Consider the following 23,520-nt stretch of genomic DNA (forward strand, 5'->3'; position numbering starts at 1 on the left):
TCTCCTTGTAGTTTGGACCAAATGGCTACTATTTCGCCATCGACCCGAATGGATATGTGCTCCTCCACCCTAATCTCCAGCCCCTGGTAGGCCAGATTACGAAATTACAATCATTTTCCACCCCAGCTGGTGTTCCTAATATTTAGATGCTTTGCAAAACCCATTATTTACTCATTAACAATGTTCTAACTGACAACAGAGACACAACATTCCTGATTGGGAATACAACAAGCTATTAACACACAGGGCCTGTTTACACCTGGTATTTATACGCATCTTGAGTGGTCTAATTAATAAAATCCATACACACATGTGGCCCAAGAAGACATTTGGGGTAAATTTCACTTTACCGCTCTTAAAGTAATTTAGCATGTTCATCAGTTTCATTGTAAAATTCAATCGATTTATAAAAACTGTGACGAAGACTGTGATGACATTACCCCCGGTGCTGCTTTTGATATGAGGAGTTAATTAGTACAGCCTGTTTATAAAGGTACACAAAGGTGCTAAAAATAGGAATACAAATGTTATGTTAAGAGGTATTATTACTCAGCTTTCTTATTGATCTTCTGGCTGTGTAAGATGCTTGATTCTGATTGGTCAGAGCCCCTTGACAACGGTTATTAACTTTCACTAACATGAGCAATGCCAGAGGCAGGGCGTAAAATTTACTTTTTACCTCATCTGCCATTGGCTAGTGACCTCCAAAAATCTACCTGCCAAGAAGATTTTTCACCTGCCAAATAAAAAAATCATGCCTTATTTGATTTAGAATAATTACCATACGTTTTTATTATGAAAATCCAACTTAAGCATCAGTTAAAGAATACAGTTATGTACAGATAATATTAGATTATTACTATTTTATTAGGTTATACTTACTCCGTTTAGCTGTCTGTTCCTCTTCTTGATCGTCTCCTGCCTCTTTGTTCACTCTTTTTGTTTGTAGTGGCTTCACGCCGGGAATGTGTCGCCACATCTTCCTCGAAACGCTCTTCCCAACTTGCTTCTTCAAGCAAAGGGAATGAATAGAACTCCAGTAGCTGACGTCACGCCATTCCCAACGTACCAAATCACAACACAAGTACAGCGCGCCACGAGGGTCAAAATAGCCTGACAGCCGGCAGAAATGGGCGAAAGTATGAAAACAAAACCTCACATGCAATACAAATTTTCCATCGGCCACTGGCGGGTGTGTTTTTGCTTTACAAGCCAAACAGATTTTTTTACCCGCCATTGGCGCTTGGCGGGTGTTCATTTTACACCCTGGCCAGAGGCAAACTGACCACACTTAAAGTCAAATCAATATTCAGATAAGTGTTCTGGCACATTTTGCTTCTGCTTGTTGACACCATAGACCAGGGGTTCCCAAAGTGTGGGTCGGGACCCCCTGGGGTCGTGAGATGTCTTCCAGTGTCTCTTTTTTAAATTAGGCTAAAAATAGTCGATTTTACCGATTATACTTTTAAAAAACCCCAACATAAATAGGAGCTAACCTTGAAATAAAACCTTGAAAATAGAAAATGTAATGTGCCTTTCTTTTTGCCAGATGACTCCTGAGTAGTTATAGTGAACAGTGAATTATCAAAAGCATCAGCAGCAGTAGGTTAATTCATGACAGCATAGAAGACACAGACACATGCTCATATAGGTAGGCTAATTTTCTGCAGACCAGATAAATGAAGCCACATTAAATCACTTTGAGGGACAGTAGGGGTCACGTGTATTTGGCACCTATGTTTTGGGGGTCGTGGGCTGAAAAGTTTGGGAACCCCTGCCATAGACCATAGGGTTGGGTAAAACCATTAGTTTCTGTTAGCACCCTATTGGTAAACAATGTGGCCAGAACGCTGGTTTCGGTTTGCATGCTAATTCGGGAGTCTAAACAACATGGATACTTGCTTATTGGATCCTGTCTAGCAGTGCTAGCAACAAGCGATTGCTTCACAGAAACTTAAACCATGATGGCAGCAGCAGTGTTAAAAGTGGTGACATTTTAATTAAAAGAGTTCCTCAAAAGCACAGCAGACAAGAATCAAATTCAGCAAGAATGAAGTCAAAACCAATTCAATTCAGTGTTTTTTGTGTTTTTAGTGTACTTCAGCAAAATTGCTGTTGAGCAGCAGTAATGTTCTGTTGCTTTTGGTTGAAAATAGTTCAACTTTTTGAACACTGCCTAGCTTGTAGGTGCCACATCACCATAGCCAATCAAAATTGCGTAGGGTAGTACTTCTTATGTCAATTTTTTCTACAACAATGGGGGAGAAAAACCAATCCAAGTGTTTCCTGTTCTAAAGCTACCGCAAATGCCAGGATACAATTCCTTTCCATTGTTTTTATGCTATCTCAATAAAATCCCCTTTAATGCACATCTGAGCAACAGAAAAAAGACATCCTTGTTACTGCTAAGTGCAGTATGACAACTTTCATAACTTAGAAACAGCAAGCGTAGGTGGAAAGCACCCTGAAATTGATGTGTTAGGCACTGCCAGTGCAGAAAATGCTGTCAGTGGACACAGGCCCTTGATGACTTGTATGAAAACTACACCCACATTCAAATGGTATTCAAAATTCCACAATGTTACCATATGTGTCATGTTTTATCTTTAATTTTACAAACTATGATAAAAGGTTGTATGCTAACTCTAACCCTTACCCTTAGCCATCTCCAGGTGCTGTTTTTGCCCTTCTCTATCTCTTACTGATTCAAAAAGGATTTGACTTGTCCTGTATATTCATTTAAACCCTGCTCCAGCACATACGTTACATTTTCAATGCTGGAAATGATGCTCTGGGTAATCCAATTAAAAGAGTTCCATGAAAGCACAGCAGAGAAGAATCAAATTTGGCAAGACTGACAGGCAAGCATTCTGTCACTCAATATGGTCCCTGCCCTGAGTACAGAGACTGAACAGTCTTTCATTGTGGCCCAGAACATATTAGCATACACACTTCTGAAAGACTGCAGGCTTATGCAGCCCAGACTGTCACAAGATGAGGTCTGAGTGGTTTGATTAGAACGCTCATTGAAGAAAATTGGGTGAGTTTACACCTGCACTGAGAACTGCCCTCTTGTGAGCATTCCACTATGGATGCACCTGGTGGAAACAGGCCCTTTAAATATGTCAAATGCCTTTTCTCCTTTATCTCTACTTCCCTGAAAGTAGTAAGATTAAGCTAACATTAAACAGCATCTCTGCAGCATTCGATATGTTTGCCTCAGTTACCACACCTCCTTTGTTTGTGTCATTTGGCTGACTTTGAATCTCTCATTGTAAAATGTCCAGAGTGTTGTTTGCTGAAACATGGCAAGATGTTTTTCATCGGCCTTTGAGAAATGTGCTCTTCTTGTAAATTATGCATGCACACATTGGTCACAGAGGATTACAACCCTCGAAAGTCAGCGCTGACAGACAAATTAGACCATAATATGTTCCCTATTCCCCGCTACAAAAACGTATGTATCGCAATCTCCTCTGGAAACACAAGATCAACAACTGATGTTTACTGCTCCATGTTTCCCCTTTGTACTTGAAGCTTCCCTGAATTATAAATTGCAGTATGTACTAAGGAATGATTGCTTGCATTTCCATGTAGACTGCCAAGTTTCATGAACCTGTAACGCTGGACTTCCTGGATGCAGAGCTGGAGAACGAGATCAAAGTGGAGGTTTGGAAAATAGATTACTCCACCTGTACGATTCCATGAGCTAATGTCAGATCCAAATGAGTCATATTATCTGACTGGATTATTCGTTTCCTTTTGTAATTAACTAATTAATTTATTTTTGGTTTTTGGTTCACAGATAAGAAGAGAAATGATCGACGGCATGACAGGGAATTACACAATTTCTACTTTAGTAAAATCACAAGATGAGGTAATCTTAAAAGAGAAGGATGTGGAGTTCACAGCAATTATTAACACATTTGCTTTGATATGTTTTGTACTCATGCTCTGACCAAATTTTGCCCTCAAAGCGATACATTGATTTAGGTCAGAGGACGTACACCTTCGCGCCAGTGAAGGGGACAGATTACAGGTAAATATCTGAAACAACTTTTTTTTTAACAAAACCTGCGCCAAGAGTGAGTTTGCTCTGATACAGTTTGCAAAATGCTCCTTATAATTGCATAAAAGCATTTTGTTCTCATCTGTCCTGAAGCTGGATGGCGGTCTTGAGTTGAGGACAAAGTCCAGGCACAGTTTAAAGTGTTCGAGGTGGAGCAATGAGAGGCCGACCTGTTGCTATAAAACACTTAGCAGGACTGACTGAAAGATCTGTTACGAAGCTTTAATGAATTCCTCTCTTACAATGTGTGTTTTTGCGTGTGAGCTGGGTCAGTTGAGCAAGATTGTATGCAAACACTTAATGACATGTTAATTTGATAATGGAATGAAAAGACTAACAGAATTATGAAGAATACATCATTTTCTAATTAAATATTTGAAAAAGTGACATGTTTTATTACAAGATACGTTTATGCAAAAAAAAAAATTCATCTTTCTTTCAAATATTGAGATTTCTGTATCTGTATGTCTTCCTCAGCCTCGCCTTGGTGCTTCCAGAGTCCAGTATGCATTTCATCCAAACTACTATCAGTGACACAATCACCCAAGCAAAATGTAAGTGCCCTTTAAATCAGCTCATTCTCTTCTTTTCTTGCTTATGTTCTCTTGTCGTCATTTCCCTCCATGTAAGGCAATGACACCCACAGCTAATGGTTTCTATCCATCACATGTACATATACATATACATATACATATACATATACATATACATATACATATACACCCCTCCTCCCTTCCTTCACTGCATGCCCTCGCTTCACATATCGAAACCCTCAAGTTGTGGCGCTGTTTGAGATTTCGTTGCCAGACAGCGGGACGAGTGGCTCCAGTGTCGTCTTTCACACTCGTAGCACTCGTGAATTAATTTACAACTAAATACCTCACTCTGTGTGTGTGTGTATGTGTATATATGTGTGTGTATGAGTGTGTGTGTGTGAGAGTTAAAGCCCATTGGATGCAATTCATTGAATCAAATGTTAGATATGTGTTGCACCTTATACTATCTCCATGTTTTTCTACGAGTAGACGATGTGACTGACTCATAATGTTGCTCAAAGGATAGTGTTATAGTGCATGTGTGTGTGTGTGTGTGTGTGTGTGTGTGTGTGTGTGTGTGTGTGTGTGTGTGTGTGTAGATGGAAATATAAACTGTTTATATGTTTGCTAATTGTATGTTTGGAGCTGTTTTACAGTCACTCATCAGTACTATACTTTTATTTAAAAGCATGCAACACATTTAAAGTCACAGTGTCCCATTTCTAATCCACAGTCAGCTCGTAGACCTCATAACTTGGACACACGTAATCTATCCCAGCCTACTTTTCATCCACTTAGAGTTCAATTCATCACAAACAAGGCAAAGGGATGCTGTACGATTGTTCCAGTCCTCTATCTGAGATGTGAATGTATGGCTTGGAGGCTGAGTTTATGAGCAACATATTGAAATCCAAGACCCAGAGGATAAACAAATAAAAGCTTTCATATGAACTCTGCACTTAAGTGGTTGTTACTGTGCTGCTGAACTCTTTGAAACCTGTGAACTCAAAAACAGAGAGTAAACAACTTTGAACACTTTGGCGCCCCCTCTGGACAAATCAGTACCTTTTATCTCTTTGCTGATCATGCTTACTGTAAGCCGGTGTCATGGCTGAGTCATGAAAACTCAAGTAAAGGTTTAGTCATGAGTCCCTGGGGTTCAAAATTGAGTCTAAGTCAGAGTCATTTACAATGTAAATGTAAAAAAAAAGGGCTATTTCAGCAGCTTGCTATCACTTCATCTAACTCTTACCCCCTCAGCAGTTTCAGCATTAAAAACAAACACTATCAAATTATGACACAATAAAAAAAAAGTCCCTGTTTTTTCGAACTGCTGTAGTTGAGAACTCTTCTTAGGAGTTTTAATAAAAAAACAAAATTTTGTAACTCCCACTGACAGGCGCTAAGGATGACCAAAAACGTAACTTTTTGAAAAATTGAATTAATAATGAAATATGGAGATACAAGGTTTCTGCCTGTCACAAGCAATATTTTTCTTACTCTGCCAGTATCAATTTTGACTTTGGTGCTCCCTGTTGACAAATTGTTACCTTCCTCATCCCTCCTTCTGATCTTGTCCTCTACATGTGTGAGATTTTGTTTTTCTGATGAGAAATCTCATTCTGCATTCTTTTAAAACATATATCACACAATTGGTTGTTGCATTCACACGTAACGCAAAAAATCGCTTCATTCGTGCAAATTCGAACCTCCTGTGTTTTTTGTTTACTCACTTAATCCGTGTAATAACTCGCTCAATCTGTGCATCAAAATCGTGCGTATGCGATTTGCCAAGTAGACAAGTTTCAGCTTCAGAGTTTTCAACCCTTTAAATAAGGTAACTCACTTCATTGGTATGTATAATTTGTGTCATTCGCATTGGCCTGACATGAACTCACGTGTACTTGTGTCTTTACATTGACTTCACATGTAACTCACGCACAAATTATCTAATTCCCGTTTTTATGTGAACGCCACATGAAGCTGTCAATCATCTGGTTTGACACCTACCCCCTCACGGCATTTACAGGCATTCAAAATTACAATGAAGGAATATTCCATCTTGTCGGAGTGCGTCTTGATTTCATTCTATGGTCACAGTAACTTGCTCGATTGGCGCGTCAAAATCTTGTGTGCGCAAGTGGCCAAGATTTGAATTTCAGGTTCAGATTCATCAACCCTTGCAAATAAGCTAATTTGCTTAATTCATAGGCTTTTTTTTGACCGCAGGAACTTTACCCCGGAACTAGGGACTTTACCCCAGAACTACCTGCGTTTATACCGGAGGAACCAGGGTCTAAATTTAGTTCAGGGGTAGATAATCTCCCCCCTGAAAAGCCCCTACTTAGGGGGTAGTACTTTTCAAAGGTCTTGGGACTTTCGGTTGAATGTTCAATGTTTGTGGCGTTTGCACAGTTGTTGAAACACAGAGGGAGTTCCTGGGAATGCATACTAGTTTAGTTTTTTATTAAGATTTCAAAATATTATTTGATATAATTTTTTTTCCCCATACGTCACTGGCCTGATTTGCACAATCTACCCGAGTCTTCAGCCTGCGGTCAAAACACAGACAGCAATGGGGGCAGAGGAACCTTTTAGTTCCAGGGAAAGTAGTTCAGGGGGCTAGTTCGGCTTGGTCGAAATGCACCTACTGTGTATAATTTGCATCATTTACGTTGCCTGACAAGAACGCACGTGTACCCGCATCTTTGCATTGACTTTACATGTTATTCACTGACATGAATGACCCCACACCCTCATGGCAGTTATGCATTCAAAATTACAATGAAGGAATCTTTGATCTTGTGAGACATGGTCTTGTTTGCTTATTTAAGGTCACAAAGAGGCATAACTGTTAGGATCAGTATGTTTCATAACTGGCTAAAACCTCCCTACTGGGGCTTTAATGAAGACTACAGGGTACTTTTTACTAACCTGGATATTGAAGTACAGTATGTTTAGTCTCTTGATCTATACCTTCTCTGTAATTAAAGCAGCGTCTCACACACACACACACACACACACACACACACACACACACACACACACACACACACACACACACACACACACACACAAACACACACACAGAAGCATTTTGTTTTCATCATCTGTTTCTCTTCCCTTAATGGCTCCTGATTATTACTGACGACTCTGTAACACTGAATCAAGCCGGCGTCTGCGCTCACAAGCAGTGCTTCGCATGCAACGCAATGCCCACACATCGTGTCACAGATGGCCTGTGTGTGTAAGGGGGGTGTGTGCGTGCGCGAGTACGTGTTCGACCCCCACCTGTTCTGACTGCCCTCTGATGTGGTTTTGGCACTAACCTGCTGTAGCCGAACAGAACAGACGACAGGATGTTTGCATTATTTTAAGGTGATCCCATAAAGGAGAAAGCTGTGAGTCCGAGCCCTGAACATGAGTTGGTGCTTTTCTTTTTTGTTTTTCTTTGGTTTTCTCCCTTTTTGACTCACTTTGTGTTTTACAACCATGTTTAATAACTCCTAATGAGAGGCAGGACCTCTTTTGACACACAAAGCTGCATCTCCTCTTCGTCGCTCTGTGTGCTTTGTCATCACTTTCGTCTCCTTTGTGGTCCTTGAATGTAAGCTCTGTGGATCAACTGAAACTGAAGCCTCATTCGTGTCTTCTATATGTCTTTTTATACCATGTATCCAGTTCCAATGTGTACGTAATTACCATACATTTGTAAGTCAGTCTTGCATGTTTTAATGTGTGGTTTTGATTCGTCCACTCAGACTTGTCCTCGACACAATATTTATTCAGCTCTACGCGAGAATATTCACAAAACTGGCAGAAATGTCATCATGAGTGTGAAAAGGCATGCATGAGAGCACCAAAAATAAGCAGCTTGTCGCTCCCCAAATCTCCCTGCGATCCATCATTACGAGATACTTTGTTGGATTAGAAAGTGCTGACTGAATATCAAAGAAAAAGCACATGGGCGCAATTATTTCCCAATCATGACCACCAGAAGAGGACGAGGAGAAGCCCACGACGTCATGAGAAATGTCTCTGTGTAGTATAATCCACTGTGGAGAATGTCAAAGGGACTTTTAAGGTATAAGCTGTGGTTAATGTGCAGTATTGTAGTGCAAATTTACCGTACAGTGCAGTAACTCCACAGATTATCAGATCACCAGAAGAATGCTAATACTAATGCTAAAAACACATCCACATCATGAGCTCTGACCACATGTGAAGCCTCTAGTCGTGTTCTCCATCAGCATCATCTCCATTTCCATCCAAAGGCCTAAAACCTTTTGTTGGGAATGCAATATTTCTATTCAGGGCTCGCTCTGTGAATAAAATATTGTGTGACCTTTGACCCCTGTGGTTTTACCCTGTCCCTTCTCTTTCCCCTTTCTGTTCCCTCTCGTCTTTTCCTCCCCGGGGGGATGATTCCTCACTTTCTCTCTGCTGGGATTTTTTTCCACTCCAGGGGAAAATGGCAAGTATTTTTTTCCTTTTTACTTTCATCTCTCTCCTCCTGTTCTTGAGCCTTGTCACTCCTTTGCCCAGCATGTCTGGCAAAGTCTACTGTGATGATCCTTCTTCTGTAAACCTGATTTTCACTCTTCTGTTCAAGACGATTCTTCACATTTAGACTTTTTCTCTTCTTAAGAACAAACTCCTAACTTTCTGAAGTTCTTAACTTATAACATCAAAAAATGAAAATGCTTTTTAAGGAGGTATTAGGTGATGATGATTTTCTTTACATTGGCATCTCATTTAAGTTTTTGGTCCCTGCAGGAATCCTCTATATCAATGAAATGTTACATATCAAACACAAAATGGGGTTACATTCTGCAGAGCAGATCATTGTCATTTCTACAACTATGGCTTAGCAACACATTAAGGATGGAACAATTGAGATTTTGTGAATAAAGTTGTAATATTACAGAAATAAAGTTGTAAAGTTACAATATTAGAAACAAAATATTACAAGAATAAAGGCATACATTTACATTAAAAATGTTTGGTAATTCACAAGATTGAAGTGGTATATTAAAGAGATTTAAGACATAATAATATTAATAGTATAGAAAGCAAAGTTTTCCGAGAATAATGTCATAAATCTACGAGTTTAAAGCTGCAAATGAACAAGACTAAAGCAGTTAATTTATGAGACTGAAGTCTCTTGAATTTACAAGATTATGCTGTTAATCTACAACATTAAAGCTGAGACTTCAGACATAATATTTTGAGAATAAAATCGGAATTTTTGAGGAGTAATTTTGTAAGATATGGTCATATTGTTCAAGAATATTGTCATACATTTGCAAGATTAAAGCTGTAAATTAACATGACTAAAGTTGTACATTTATGACAATAAAGTCTTAAATGTACAAGATTAAAGCTGTAAATTAAGAACATTTAAGACGTAATTTTATGAAAATAAAATCGCAATTTTATGAAAATAAGGTTATACATTTAGAAGACTTAATTGCTTCTATATGAGAATAAAGTTGCAAATTTGGAACTATTCATTTAAAACAGGGGTGTCAAACTCATTTCAGTTCAGGGGCCACATACAGCCCAAATGGATCTGAAGTGGGCCAGACCAGTAAAATCATAATATAATAACCTATAAATAATGACAAATACATTCTGAAAATGTTCTCATTTAATGAACTATCTTTCTTTTTTCACGATGAGTCTCATAGTGGGCTGAATATTTAACTCTTTAAGCCCTGAAACCTGCTGTGAACACACCAAACACACAGGTTACCCATACACCTGACACACACAGTGTAATGTTTACTGCAAAAGAACAGAGGTTATAATAATGAACAAGGTAAAGTTGATTATTTTGGACCCCTCAGCTCCATCATGAACAGTTAGCTTGCTGGACAGTGTTGTATGCAGGGGTGTAGGGCTAGTGTTAGTAGTTAGTGGATCATCTTATAGTGCTCTAAAAAGTCTTTATGAATCGACCCCCAGAGGACACATTTGAAGTATTAGTTACTTTTATTGAAAAATTGCAGTTAATGTCTTCTCTGTCATTTTTTCACTTTGCAAAGTCGTTCCGCGGGCCGGATTTGAACCTCTGGCGGGCCGGTTTTGGCCCGCGGGCCGCATGTTTGACACCCCTGATTTAAAAGATTTAAGTTGTAAATTAAGGAGATTTATGACATGATATTAATGGAATAAGAAGTGTGATTTTTTGAGAATAAGCTGCAAATTAACAAGACCGAAGTCGTTAATTTATGACTATAAAGCTGTACATTTTCAGGAACAAAGTTGTGTTTTTTGAGAAAGATTGATGAAGACCTGCTATAGTTAATCCATATGTAAGATGACATACAGGGGCCATGAGAAGGGCAGAGAGTTACCTGTATTAAAAAGTGGAACATGAATAATCATATGAAGTTAAACTCGATAGCTGAGGTCAAACACTGGTTGCAGTAGTGTGCACAGCCTACCCTTCAGCAGAATAGACTCAGGTTCAGTGTGGTCGTGAGGCACTAAAAGATTGAATATTCAGTTGTTTACAGAAAATGTACTAAAGTTTAACATCACAAGATGCCCCACGTCCCTCATCTTAGTGCAGAAGGCTTGCTGCTCTTCAGATCTACGCCTTCAAAATAAGACATGCGCTAACCGTAGACTAAAATTATGACTTTTTTGTCATAAATGTTCAACTCCATTTTGGAAATCTCCATGTTCTTCTATACTGTGGCCTAAATACTCTGTTGTACATCTGCAATATATTTAATACTCCTCACCTTTCTCCAGTTTCTGAAAGCCTGCTGGTGGACAAGTTTGATGAATACGGCTACACATTTATTGCACCAAGGTGAGTGGACACAAAAATGGTAATTTTCAACCTTCTGATTCTTCTTTTTGTGTGTTGCTTACATTGATTTGTATGTCTTGTTATGTCACGCAGGGTGTACTGTAAGGACCTAAAGCCACCAGACAAGAACACAAACAACACAGAGTTCCTCATGGAGTTCAACGATTACATCGACATCAAGACTCCAAACAACCCCATGTGTGAGTATCTTTTTTTTTTTGTTAGCCTCATACAAATAAGGGGAGAAGAACAAAAACAAACCATAGTCATTATAATAAAACAATATTAATAAATGACAATGATAAGAAAATGAAGCCCAAAACCTCATCCCTCCCCCCACCCCCATTCTAGGCCACCATATATCAACATAATCAATGTAGAAGGTTTTTGAGTTTCGTAGAAATCATTTGCCAAGTCTCTATATTTGCATCTTTCGCCCCGTGAACTCTGGCTGTTGAGAGTTCAAGGTACACGATATCTAAGTACGTTAGAACCCATACTCGAAAGGAAAGTACATGCAGGGGTTTCCAGCACATTGTAATTAGCTTTTTCGCTGCTGTGAGACCAGCTAGTATCACCTTTTTTTTTTATTAATTGTTAAGCCTGTATTAGCAAGATAATTTAAAACAAGTGTAGCCGGCGAAAGCGGTATCTTGATCTCAAACATCTTAGCTAGATTGGAGGAAAGCATCTCCCAAAAACTGGCCACCGGAGGGCATTCCCAAAACATGTGTGCAAAAGTACCAGAGGCGTTCTCAAAGCACAAAGTGCAGGTAGGGTCAGAAATCACTTTCATTGAACAAAGCTTCCTTGGTGTTAAGTAAACTCTGTGAACAAAGTTATAATGTACTTGTTGATGGTCTGGGTTTCTAGATGTCAATATAATGTTTGCCCAGACTTTATCCCAATCAAAAGCTGGGTCAAGATCCGGGATATCTGCTCTCCATAATCCATCTAATGCCAAGGGTCTGTATGCAGACTTTAACATAAACTGATACATTTTGGACACAAGGCCACTTGAGCTTCTTGTGCTACAGAAATTATGTGTGAGTATCTTAACAGGAAGGAAATGTTCTCTGAAATGCCTCATCTTGTCTTGGTGCCATCAACTATTACATTTTCCTTGAGAATCAAAGCTTCTCCAGTTGATCTTACTGTACTGTCTGTAGCACACGTGAGCATCATACTCCTCACAGACTCCTATTTACATCTCAAAGAGCTGCAAAGTTTGTTGGTATTTGCCCTAGAATGAATCTCAACCATCTGGCTTGGCATTAGAGGGTGTGCATTGAACATTTAATGGAAAAGCACCAATGGAAACCAATCCCCCAGAGGTCTCTCATTGGAGTGAAATGCAACGTCTGGCTGGATGCTTTTGGTGTGCATGACCAGGCAAAGCTTTGTGATGTGGAACCCCCTGTGTCCGTGTTACCCATTTGATGCTAACTCTAAAAGTCTGACCATCACACGCCTGGGTGCACATGTGTGAGGCACGGCGGCTTAGATGTGACACACGCGCTCTCGCACACACACACACAGTATTCACCAATAATGTGCCTTCCACACCCCACCTATACCCGCTCGACCTCATCCAATTACTGTGTGTTTGTGAGAAAGAGCAGGACACGTCAAGCCAGGAGCATGAGCGGAGCAATAAAACACAAATCAGGGGCTGGTGGACCTTCTCCCAAACATCTGACCAATGCATTAGCATCACAGCCATTGGTGCATACACTCATTGATATGCATGAGTAAAAGAAAAGGGCCCAGGGTTTTAATAGAAGTACATCTTGACGATTTAAGTTTGCAAACCAAGCTCAAACATCCTGACAAAACCAATCCAATAAAACTTTTCACCCAATTGAATTATTACTTACTCCACTATTAGCTGCTACTTTAATGGAGTCCACTGGGAGTTTAGAGGGAGAAGTAAAAGTTAGACCCATGTGGACTGTTGGCAGCTTGAGTATCGTTACACGCTTTCCTTGGTTAAGCCACTGCAGTGGCGCAGAAGTTGAAGTACATTAGGAATTCCTGGGCTGCCTTCAATAAAGAACCCCTAATGAAAACCACCGCTCAAAGAGAGGGGGAGTTGGTGCATGGTGGGGGTAAAGTGTTGCACCAGCTGTTTTTCTCTGATGTGTGTGGTGTGTCATAAAGGTGGGGAAAAGGTGACGGGACTATATCGACGAGTCTCGATGTTAATGGAGCGGAGCAGGTTGCTGGAGAGTTCAAAGTGGTGGGCAATGCCAACGAATTGGCGAGCGGCTTGTATGTGGTTTTGTTAGACGTTATAAAAGGTGGAAAAAAATGTAGCACCTTTGAGGACCAAGCATCCTCTGTACACCTGACCTCATCACAAGTGTTTACCCAGTTGTTGTCATCATGAAATGAAACTGAATGTCTGCTTTCACAAGGCCTTAAACTCATCAGTCAGTCTGTCAGCTTGTTCCCATTCTGTTTCCTCAAATTTGCTTTCATATGGACTTTATCTCCTTCTAAGTTTAGCTGTATATCAGACCAAGCTTTGTCACATGTTGCAATCAATTTGCAATTCATCCTGGAAGCCTTCACGAGACGACCACTGTGGAACATATGTTTTTTTTCTTCCTATTTGGTTACCTTTTTGCAGCTCTTCTTTCACTCACATTACTATGCATTACATTCTGGCTCCTGGATGCTCCTCTGGAATGTATCCCATATATTCCAGCTGAGTCCTGTTACACACTCTTTCCAGGCCACGTCTGAAACAACAAATAGGGTATCCCCATTTTTTAAGATAAAAAAACACAAAGCTGATCAAAGACTGAATTGTTAATCAATTACTTTTGCAATGCTGGATTAATCAGTCGACGCACAAATGTTGTTCAAGGCTAACATGCTGGAGTCTTCTGTGATGTTTTGCTGTTTAGGTAATGTGGAGCTGGTGAACAGATTGCTTTTGGATGCTGGCATCACCTCAGAGCTGGTCAAGAATTGGAAAGATAACGAGTTGCAGTGAGTGAACTCCAGATTTTTTCCAGCGCTACCATCGATTGAATGAATGGTAGACAAACTTGGAGTGTGGCTTCAATTATTTGATATGTTTGGTAATGAATGTCTAAGTGGAAAAACTCAATACAGATGGTTTAGGTATTTCAGCATCACCAATAAATGTCATGCAGATGTGAAGCACATTCCAGATTTTTGTTACTGTATGTTTTATAGCTTTATCTGCTCTGCTTGTCAGGAATGGTGTCTTGGCCAGATTTGTTGCCACTGATGGAGGGATCACTCGAGTCTTCCCAAAGAGGTACTGATCAAGTTCATATGGACAGGGAATGGATTTAAGAGCATTGAAATGAAGTAAATATGTTTGGGATTACCGGATAAAGAAAAAAACAAGGTTTCCTGAGCGAGCTGCAGTTTATCCATGGATGCTTTATAGTCTACAAATAAAAGGGAATTGAACGATCATCCATCTGTAGACGCTTGTCAGAATTGTAGGCAAGGTTGCAGGTGAAGCAAAGGTGGCCACATGGCAATTTCTCTATGGCCCTAGCTCTTTCTTCCCTTTTCTAATTTCCAAAACCTTGTAGATGCAATGTTTCCACTGTAAATCATCCATCAAGGAGTATTCATCTTGTCAACAATGACTGGAATTCTTCCAATGGGAATTAGACTCCTAAAGTTACTTCGAAGCCACCATCCAAACACCATGACCATCAGAGGTGTTCATTGAAGTACTGCCTCTCCAAACACTATCCCGTACAATAACCAGTGGTTGTTATGTAGAAAAGACAGACATGTCACCGAGTAGGGCTGTTAAATGTTTAATTTTGCCAATCACAATTAGTCGCTGAATTTCAATAGTAAATTGAGATTAAATATATTGTTAATCACACGTTTATAAATTCCATTATTTTGCATTGCTAAACTGTTTTTGACTCAATATTGATGGTATAAAGCAAATCTTACCAGTTTCTTGATTTAGCTGCCTTTGTAGCTTAGCTCATAGGTGCTAGCTCAAAGTACTTCTGGGATATTTGGTATTTTAATTATGTTGGACACAAAGTACATATTACTTTTGACTTCAACTGAGCCAACTGGGACTTTAATTAACTGAAATGTTCAGTTTAAAAGCCCTATGGTATCGCCACAGAAGCGGGAAGTAGAAAGATACTGCAGTGACTTAACTACCATATGTGGAAAGGGACAACATAGCATGAAATTCAAAATATTATACAATCATTTCTGGTTGATCTGAAGTGGGCCGGACCAGTAAAATCATAACATAATAGCCTATAAATAACCACAAACCTAAATTTCCCCCTTTGTTTTAGTGCAAAAAAAGTACAAGTACATTCTGAAAATGTTCACATTTAATGAACTATCTTTCTACAAAAACTGCTGTTGAATTTTTCACCATGATGCGTCTCATAGTGGGCCAAATATTTTACTCTTTAAGCACTGACACTGCTGTGATAGACAAATCTGAAATAGTAGTTACTTTTATTGAAAAATTGCAGTTAATGTTTCCCTGTAATTTTTTATTTTGCAAAGTCGTTCTGTGGGCTGGATTGGAACCTCTGGCGGGCCGGTTTTGGCCTGCGGGCCGCATGCTTGACACCCCTGGTTTAAAATTTCTTGAATAGAAGAAAATATAAAGCATAGAGAGACTAGAATAGTCAAGGAAGCAGAGGTGCCATGAGACAATTCAAGCAACAGTAAACACCTGTGATAAACACTGAAATTAAAGTCATGGTCGCTGCAAGCACAAAAGATGCTGTTAGTGGACACAGGCCCTTGAGATAGCTTATATCATGATGTGGAATCACTGGTGCTAGATCAGTCAGATGTGTTAAGTCATCAGACAAGGTTGGCCTTAGTGTGCAGTTTAGATTAATCAAAAAGATCCCAGGCCATACAGAAGGGGCTTTAAAGTATTGGATGAATCAGTTAGACTTTATTTCATAAAGAAACAGAGATTACAGATATAGTTTCCAGTCATGTCATTTATCTTCATGAAAATTTGAAAACATGTGTTTACCTGTGTTGCTTTATTTGTGTTCCACAGTGCTGGGCTGGACTGGACAGAAGATGCAGAGACGTATGAGTCAAGTTTCTACAAGAGAAGCTTGGAAAATGAACTTTACATGTTTACGCCCTACACTAGGAAAGATAATAGTGAGTAATTCAGACTTATAATATGTTTGTGTTTTGTGTCTCAGTGTTTTGTACGCGTACAATGATCAATTTTTCCTCCTCTTCTCACAGCAAGTGAATCACTTCTGGTAAGCAGAGCAGTGAACCTGGACATTGATGGCATCACACTCAAACCAGCTGGTGAGGACACACACACTCTCACGCACCGACAAAAGAGAGACACGGTTTGTTTTACATGTCTGTACCTCTGAAGTTGAAGTCAGCTTTCTCAGTCTACCACCTCCATATAAACAAACGTACACTTACCGCTGTGAGTCTGATTTACTCACCTACATTAGCCCCACCTTATAGCCTCAACCCTGTTCATTCCTCTACATTTTCAGACACACAGCATTTTTTTACACACTGCTACTTGTCATTTGTCTATTTCCCCCTCTCCCTTTGACATACACACACAAACATACGCACACACCAGCCACACATCAAGTCGTCTGGTCTCCTGTGATCCTTGGCCAAGTTTGGATTTACTAAGTTCAGAGAGTAAAGTTGATGCAGAGGTCTGACATGATCGAGGATGTCTGGCTTTTGTGTTTGATCGCAGTGGTTGGCGTGAAGCTGGACATTAGCATGTGGATGGAGCGCTTCATCAATATCACACAGAAGTTGAATGTGAGTAGATTTTTACGTGCACGACACCCACATGTTGAGTCACAGAGTTGATTCAGACCTTGACTTTCTGTTACTCTTTGTTTGGTTTTCAGTGCAACGATGAGCTCTGTGGCTGTCTGCGGAATGATAAGGTAGGAGGTTTGATTGATTGTGTTTTTTCCATGTTCTGTATGGTCACGATTCATGAACATAAAACACTGATTAGAATCTCTGTGTGATTTCAGAATATAGATTGTGTCATTCTGGATGACGGGGGCTTCCTGGTGATGACCAATCAAGAGGACGATATTGAAAAGGTGGGGCTACGTTTTTACGCAAACCCGACTACATTGAATATGGAAGCCAATTATGCTAAAGGAGGCAGTGCTAACTTCCCAGTACAACCAAGTAGAATCAAGTGACAGGCAAAAGGCTTCCACAATTTACCAGATAATCAGACCTCCTCACTCACATTCCTCAAGTGGGCTTCAGTTTATTCCTAATCCTATAAAAAGTAGGTACTGTCACAAAGTTCGGGGAATCCGTACAGAGATATAGTGTTGTAGTATTTGAGACCGGTCTCAAGGCCGCTTATTTCAGGTCTCGGTCTCGGGACCGGAATCAACTGGAATCAAAAGCATTTTCACTTGGTCTTGTCTCGGTCTTGGACTGGGCGGACTCCATATTTTATATCAAGACCAGTCGAGACCACCACTGATGCACTCGGTGTCCATGTCATTACTGTGATAAGAGAAAAAACAAAACTTAAGGAGTCAAAAGAAAGGCAACAAAGACAAAACCAAACCTTGTTTTGTTTTTTTTATTATATTTAAAGCAAACTTCAATAAAATAAACAGAAGTCTTTTATTTTGTTTACTCTCATGATGATTTTTCATTGATATATATGGTCTTGGCCTTGTCTCTGTCTTGCCCTGCTTTGGTCTTGGTCTTGACTCGGTCTCAATCCCTAAATGTCTTGATCTTGTCTTGGTCCCGGTGCACTCTGGTCTCGGACATGTCTTGGTATCGGTTAATGTGGTCTTGACTACAACACTACAGAGACATAATCAGTCCTATATATTCCAGATGAATGAGCCACCACAGATACGTACGTCACATCATATGTCACTGGAGGATATGCGATATCGCAGGGCTAATGATTCGCTGGAGTTCAGATTTTAAACTCTCGCAAATTCATTCATTCGCCCAATTTGCGTCATTCTGGCTACCCAACAAGGACTCACGTGTAATCCTGTTTACATTGACTTTACATGTTATTTACTTGCGAGAATGATTTAATATGAGTTTGGTGTGAGCACCCCACAAGACAGACTTTCTTAAAAAAAGCAGAGCCTGTAGCATTCTGGTCATCACTGCCCACCTGTGAACTGAAGATCACAGGTTCAAAACCCTGTTAGATCAAGGAAACCGACAACAAGGAACATCATAGAGAGATCAAAGAGGGGACCTACGGAAAACAATGTTAAGATCTCAAGAAGAGACTGAAAGTGAGCTCAAGAGGCTACCTCCAGCTCAGCTAATGGTAGAGGCTGTATCTCTTCATGTTTTTGGGCTTGTCTGCCATTTTTCTTTCAGCTGCTTTTTGGCTCATGTTGGTCAGATTTAGTGGAAACGGATGTTGCCATAAACTGAAATAAATCAATACCAGGAAAGTTTTAAAATCATCCAATATGAATTCCCCATACTGTTGTGATTATTTTTTCCCCACACACACTAAGAAGCTTTTGTTGGCAAATTAATTTATCTGAGCTTATACTATTCCAGAGAAATCAAGGGGTCAAAGCGTTATGCACTTTATATCAAAGAGAGACTTAAAATTTGCTTTGAGTTAATTTTTCTTTGACAAAGTACCAATATAAACATCAGCATTTGAAATAGAGTTTATTCTGCATGAAGACTATAAAGTACATAGAGTTTAAAGAGAGCGCAGATGTCATTTTTAAATCGTTCATTTACAAAATACAGTCCAGTTTGTCCTACAGGTTTTGTAGAATTTAACATTGATCAGTTTAAACGGTTCTCCAGTGACGATTTGCCAACCCAACCCAAACTATTAACACTCGTTCAAACACAGTGGGATCCATCTTTTCCTATCACTAACAGATGCACACACCAACAAATGTGGTTAGCTTATACAGTACATACACATATGCTAAAGGCTAAGTCCAGGATCCTGCTGTCGCCTGAGTATACGTTTTTTGGTGCTGCCCCGGCTCCTTGCTAATCAGAGCTGGGTGTGCGCTGGATAAATCAGTCGCCCTCTGAAGTTTGGCAGCAGCACTAAAACCCGCGGGGCCCGAGGCTTTGTTTAGAGAAGGCTGTGTGCCCTCAATCATATTTCCTACAGGAGCAAAGTTTCTCCCTCTCTCTGTAAGCTGCTCGCTTTCCCTCCCGCTTTATGTCTTCCTCTCTTTAGCGCGTTCCTTTTCTTTCTCCGAAACCCTCGAGGGAGTCTGCAGCCAACAGGGCTGTGACTGTTAATTCATTATTTGTGTTATTGCACAGGGGGAAGGAGAGAGGGCTCATTTTACCTTATAGATTGGAAGATTTATACATCCTTTGGCTGTTAGACGAAAGAGGAATGGACGTGTGAAGGACGGCTTGTTAACAGTGACCTCACAAAGTGGAAGGAAAGGGATAGTTTGAATTTCCTCGAGCACATACATGCACCACATGTCCGCCTCTTTACCACACACACACACACGCACACACACACATACATACATAGATGAGTATTGTGCGCACTCCCTCCTGAATACACAAGCACTTAAACTCTCCCATGCACGCAGTCGTGTCACACCTTAAAATGCTGAGACAAACTGCTTCCTCTTCGTGAAAATTTATGGCCGCCTGGTGGACTGTGTTAATCAGATTATACTGAAGTCCATCATCCTGGTTCGACTGTGATTTACTGAGTGTGTGAATGTGTGTGTGCGTGTGTAAATTTACCATGAACATTCTCTGTGCATTTAGCCACACACTGGTGTATTAATGACCAAAGGGTGGGTCCACAGTGAAATGTGTTCCACTAAACAATAAGCTGTTTCTAATACACAACAAATGTATGTTGACCCCTTTGCTTCACGTCACAGTCCTGCTCCCCCTGTCGGGATTCTAATTTGCATAACCCCCTGTTCACTTTACATGACCCTGCTTATTCCAAGGCTACCAACTAAATACATGAACACAAATTGGGATCTAAAAATGATTTAAAAGACTTCAAAATGAATTTTTTATTCAGCTTAAAAATAATTCCTCTATAGTCAGTCACTCATCAAAGGCCACGGAATCTTATCAGCCTCCTTGTGGCACGAATTCACATCAAAGTGAACATTTCCATTGAAGTTAATGTTAATCAAAGGAAACAGGACATCTGCATATTTCCGTTGATATTTCAGTCCTCATTCAACTGTTTTTTTTCACTGAGCTTTAAAGGTGACACACCTTCAAACCATAGACTGTATAAAATATAGAGGTACTATCCGTGACGTTACCCATCTGTTTCTGAAGCGTTGTTTTGAGGTCAAATGTCGACAGCAGCCATATTGCTGCTGTCGAGTGATTGTGACATAAAGAGGCGGGCTTTGAGCCTCCTAGCCAACAGCTTCAGTGTTCCTGCCTGCCAATCAAGTCAGCTGTGCCTCTCTTTGGAAGACTCGTAATCTCAGTAATACAGTGTGTGCCGATAGAGAAATGAGCTATCCAGACTACACTCGTTTTTTGAACCAGGCTGTAAACATGTTTATTAATGCTGCAAAGATCGTCTTTTTTTTAATTGGCGTCCATGTGGTTCCCGGTGTTTCTGCAGCCAGCCTCAAGTGGATTCTCAATGAATTGCAGTTTTTAGCACATCACATTGGCTTCATAGTTTGAGACCGGAGTTTGACGCTTGCCCTTGAGTCACTTTTGCTGTTGAGAATGAATCACTGTTGTTATTGGGTTTCGACCAATCAGAATCAAGTTTTTAAAGCAGATGGGTAAGTAGCTGAGCTAATAAAATAAAAGCTTTTGCTTCATATTAAGGTTGCTATCCTTAAAGTTGCTCATCCAAACGTCACTCTGTGCAAGAAAACAATAAGGCAGACATTTTTGGAGTCCTCTTCTTAACTTTGTTTAGTTAGTTATGAACTCAAAGCTTCTTTAAAAGTCTAGAACAATGGCCCCCAAACCTTCAGCTGTCCTGAGCTCCCAGGTTCATGAGGTATCGGTTCTTTGTTCTCTCTTATTGTCAAGTGTTTTGGAACGGTCAACACGAAAGCACATTATGACACAGCATAACCCAGATCTTTAAACTCTCTTAAAACAGGCCACTATCAAATCAAGCAACAGCTTCAAACAATGGATGGGGAAAGTGGGGTATAAGTGGTGTAGTGATTCATCTTCTCATCTCCTTGCTCTTAGATCGGCCGCTTCTTTGGTGCCATCGACCCGATCCTCATGAAGAACCTTGTCAACTCATCCCTGTTCACCTTTAAGAAGACCTTCGACTACCAGTCGCTCTGTGACCCCAAGAGGGAGAGCAAGACGGCTGCAGGCCTGCGTTCCGTCTACGTGGTGAGTTACATAAGCCAGAGACCGTTTCACACACAACCCACCATGCTCAAAACACACACATGAAGCCACCCACATGTGCACGCCCACACTTACATGTTCACACATTTCATATCCATATATATTCAGTACATTTCCCTCCATTAGCTCATGGACAGATGCAAGGACACATGCATGCTATTTGTTGCCAAACCTGCTCTCTTGCTCGCACACTTCCAAATGGTCAGACACTTGCACACACACACACACACACACACACACGCAAAAACCACCACACACCAGGGAGCCATAAATCTGGATGGAGTAGATGAGAAGGGAAGCAGAGGGTATGGTGAAAGCGTTTGAGTGGGAGTTGCTGCAACAGTTACAGGATTAGGTGGTCTAGCGTGCTTGGCTAACACGGCGAGTGGTGTAGAAAGAGGCGCTGTTTTTCGTCACTTCAGCTGTGAGTGATAAGACGCGAACACACCCGTGGATGTTTCACTAAGTCAGATGAATCTCTATTGGAAGCTGGAAGGCGTAGGTAGAGGTTTAACCACAAGAAAGAGGTTATATTTAGGTATTGGAATGGTAAAAAAATCCCCAAGAAAATTGGAGCCATATAATTTCCCGACTTTAACTCTGACTGTTTACAACTGGCCAGTGTGACCAAGGTAAGATGAAAGGTGTAGATATCATCAGATCAAAGATGCCGTCCGCAGCAACACGGTTAGTTAAGACTCCGCGATGACTAAACACACCGGTGAAATGAAGAGAAAGGATGCAGCAGTGATTCACTAAAACAAGGCCCTCGCATGCTAACCCTAATCAGAGCAGCATGTTGGGCCTTTGATTCAAACCGTGTGCTGCTTTGTTTTCTCACTGGCTCCTTGTTTACATATTTATGTATTCTCCCATCTGTTAAGACGGATTGTGTTCTAATTTCCTCTGAAAGGGGAAGACATTTTCAGAAACTCCACTTGGACCTTCCGCATGGCCAAACTAGACAGTCTACAAGCAGGATGTTCAGATTTGTCTCTTTTTTTGCATTAATTCTCATTTTCTTTGTTCCTAAACCAGCCCACAATCGCAGATATTCTGAGTGTTGGATGGTGGGCGACAGCTGCAGCCTGGTGAGTCCCTTTTATTAGAGTTTTTTTACAGTATTACAGTATTGTTGGCTTTGTGTTGGAATGATTAATAGAAAAATATATTCTATAAAATCCTGCAATATAAGCCCTTAAGCTCACAATGTAATGGAAAGCAGGCCAGGATTTGTTCCTACAAAATGGACACATAGCATCTGTTTAACAGCTGAATTGTTCCCAGGACAGTACGCATTCCAAAAAATCTTCCCTTGATTTATCGTTGCATTAGCATTTACACAGAATATTTATTGTACATTATGTTCCAATGAATCCAGGCATTTTTTCATCCTTTGGTTTTTTTTTTGTTTCTTTCTCCTCCCAGGTCAATTCTGCAACAGTTACTGGTCAGCATCACATTCCCCAATTTCCTGGACGCAGGTGAGTTCCTGTCAGTTTGATACAAACAGCAGGGTAGAAATTTGAGGTTTTAATAAAGGTTTTTGTAATGCTAAGCTAGCCCAGGAGAGCACACATTGGGGGCCTCATTATGGAAAGAAAATGATACGTTTTAGCTGCTTTGACAAGGCTTTAAAAGATGTTGAGCACACTGTTTTCAAACTGTTTCTGTACCCAGAAATCCAAGAGCATTACTCCCCCCGC

At 40.3% G+C, this 23,520-nt stretch overlaps 1 protein-coding gene across 1 annotated transcript in view; it reads left to right on the forward strand.

Annotated features, from left to right (window-relative positions):
• The window catches only part of cacna2d1a (calcium channel, voltage-dependent, alpha 2/delta subunit 1a), a 139,409-nt gene that overhangs the window by 100,393 nt on the left and 15,496 nt on the right, over positions 1-23,520 (forward strand). The window contains exons 18-35 of the mRNA XM_034673988.1: positions 12-86; positions 3,598-3,669; positions 3,806-3,877; positions 3,978-4,039; positions 4,547-4,623; positions 9,071-9,079; positions 11,368-11,428; positions 11,522-11,628; positions 14,341-14,425; positions 14,658-14,720; positions 16,485-16,594; positions 16,685-16,753; positions 17,175-17,242; positions 17,335-17,373; positions 17,467-17,538; positions 21,644-21,796; positions 22,853-22,905; positions 23,243-23,298. Coding sequence (XP_034529879.1) covers positions 12-86; positions 3,598-3,669; positions 3,806-3,877; positions 3,978-4,039; positions 4,547-4,623; positions 9,071-9,079; positions 11,368-11,428; positions 11,522-11,628; positions 14,341-14,425; positions 14,658-14,720; positions 16,485-16,594; positions 16,685-16,753; positions 17,175-17,242; positions 17,335-17,373; positions 17,467-17,538; positions 21,644-21,796; positions 22,853-22,905; positions 23,243-23,298 — 1,303 coding nt within the window. The remainder of the gene's footprint in view (positions 1-11; positions 87-3,597; positions 3,670-3,805; positions 3,878-3,977; positions 4,040-4,546; positions 4,624-9,070; positions 9,080-11,367; positions 11,429-11,521; positions 11,629-14,340; positions 14,426-14,657; positions 14,721-16,484; positions 16,595-16,684; positions 16,754-17,174; positions 17,243-17,334; positions 17,374-17,466; positions 17,539-21,643; positions 21,797-22,852; positions 22,906-23,242; positions 23,299-23,520) is intronic.

Source organism: Notolabrus celidotus, chromosome 21 (genome assembly GCF_009762535.1).
Source record: "Notolabrus celidotus isolate fNotCel1 chromosome 21, fNotCel1.pri, whole genome shotgun sequence".
Taxonomy (NCBI): Eukaryota; Metazoa; Chordata; class Actinopteri; order Labriformes; family Labridae; genus Notolabrus; species Notolabrus celidotus.